This window comes from Brassica oleracea, unplaced genomic scaffold (genome assembly GCF_000695525.1).
Source record: "Brassica oleracea var. oleracea cultivar TO1000 unplaced genomic scaffold, BOL UnpScaffold03662, whole genome shotgun sequence".
In the NCBI taxonomy this organism is placed as follows: Eukaryota; Viridiplantae; Streptophyta; class Magnoliopsida; order Brassicales; family Brassicaceae; genus Brassica; species Brassica oleracea.
This window is the reverse complement of record NW_013620187.1, coordinates 1-1,129: the sequence shown is the minus strand read 5'-3', so window position 1 is coordinate 1,129 and position 1,129 is coordinate 1. Positions and strand designations below refer to the sequence as shown.

General features: G+C 43.0%; 1 protein-coding gene across 1 annotated transcript; it reads right to left on the bottom strand.

Annotated features, from left to right (window-relative positions):
* Positions 1-43: 43 nt before the first annotated feature.
* On the bottom strand, positions 44-1,065 carry LOC106321892 (G-type lectin S-receptor-like serine/threonine-protein kinase At1g11300; the record flags this gene model as incomplete). Its single annotated transcript, XM_013760112.1, has 2 exons — positions 44-688; positions 775-1,065. Coding segments are annotated over 2 exons (936 nt in total), but the record flags the coding sequence as incomplete, so codon positions are not given.
* Between the last annotated feature and the right edge of the window lie 64 nt (positions 1,066-1,129).

Genomic DNA, 1,129 nt, shown 5'->3' with positions numbered 1-1,129 from the left:
TGCTTATAAGAAGAAATCATATATAGTTCAGTTAAACTCTGACCTCTTCTCTTTTTGACAATCCTTTGTACTAAAAGACCACAAGCTGCCACAACAAAAACACCACTTGCCAATGATGTACCAATGATAACGGGCCTTCTGTCCGGCTTTTCTGAATGTGCAAGACGGATATAAAGATCCATTCCACTACTAGATAGATCCTGAGAATCAACTAAGCTTACATTCCAAGTCATGCAACCATAACCTAAACCATGAGCAAAAGCTACACAAGAACATGTCTGCAAACAAGTCCTCAAGCATTCTGGTTCACTAGCTTCCGATCTTCTTGCAAAGTCAGGCAGTTTCACTCGTCTAAGCCTCATAAACCCATCAGCAGCACTCCCATTACTGTTCTGTCTTTCGCACTGCAAAGGCTCCTTTCTTATGCATCCACCACTAGAGTTTCCACTGTTCCACTCTACGAAGTTCCTTGGACTAAACCCTTTAAAGCAAGAACAAGGAGGGGCTTTCAGGGGATTGCAAGTAGGGAACTGACCACATCTTCTGTAAACATCACATTCCGTTGCAGGAACTTGGTCTCCGACCGTCCAGTTTCTCTTAGCTTCACTCCAATCTCTCCTGATCACTGATCCTTTATAGTCCAAGTAGAAGTGTCTTAACGTCGAGTCATTAGCAAATGACATGGTGACTGTTCCATTAGTATCATCATTAACTATGAATCTATAGAGAAAGACTCCTGTATACTTATCCGGTAGACCGTTTTGAACATCTGACCATTCCACGGTCCACTGCGCCACATGGTAGCATTCTTATTATTATTGTTCACAATGTGGATCTCTGGATATGCAGCAAGAACGAGTGCAGCAGTGTAGCTTCCAGGGGAAGGATCTGAAGGTGTTTTCCAAGAAGTTATTGTGATGTTCCCTCCTCCTGTTTTTGCGTTTGTACCAACCAACATATTCGGCAACCAAGAATCAGTTGGATACTCGAAACTCTCCCAAAGATATGCATCGGTATTAGAATCTTTCATCACGAGGTTCCCTGAATCCAGAAGCTCAGCGAGGACTGTAGAATTGGCAGGAGATTGAGTAGAGAGGTTAGTTGACCATATAACAAGCCTGTGACCATC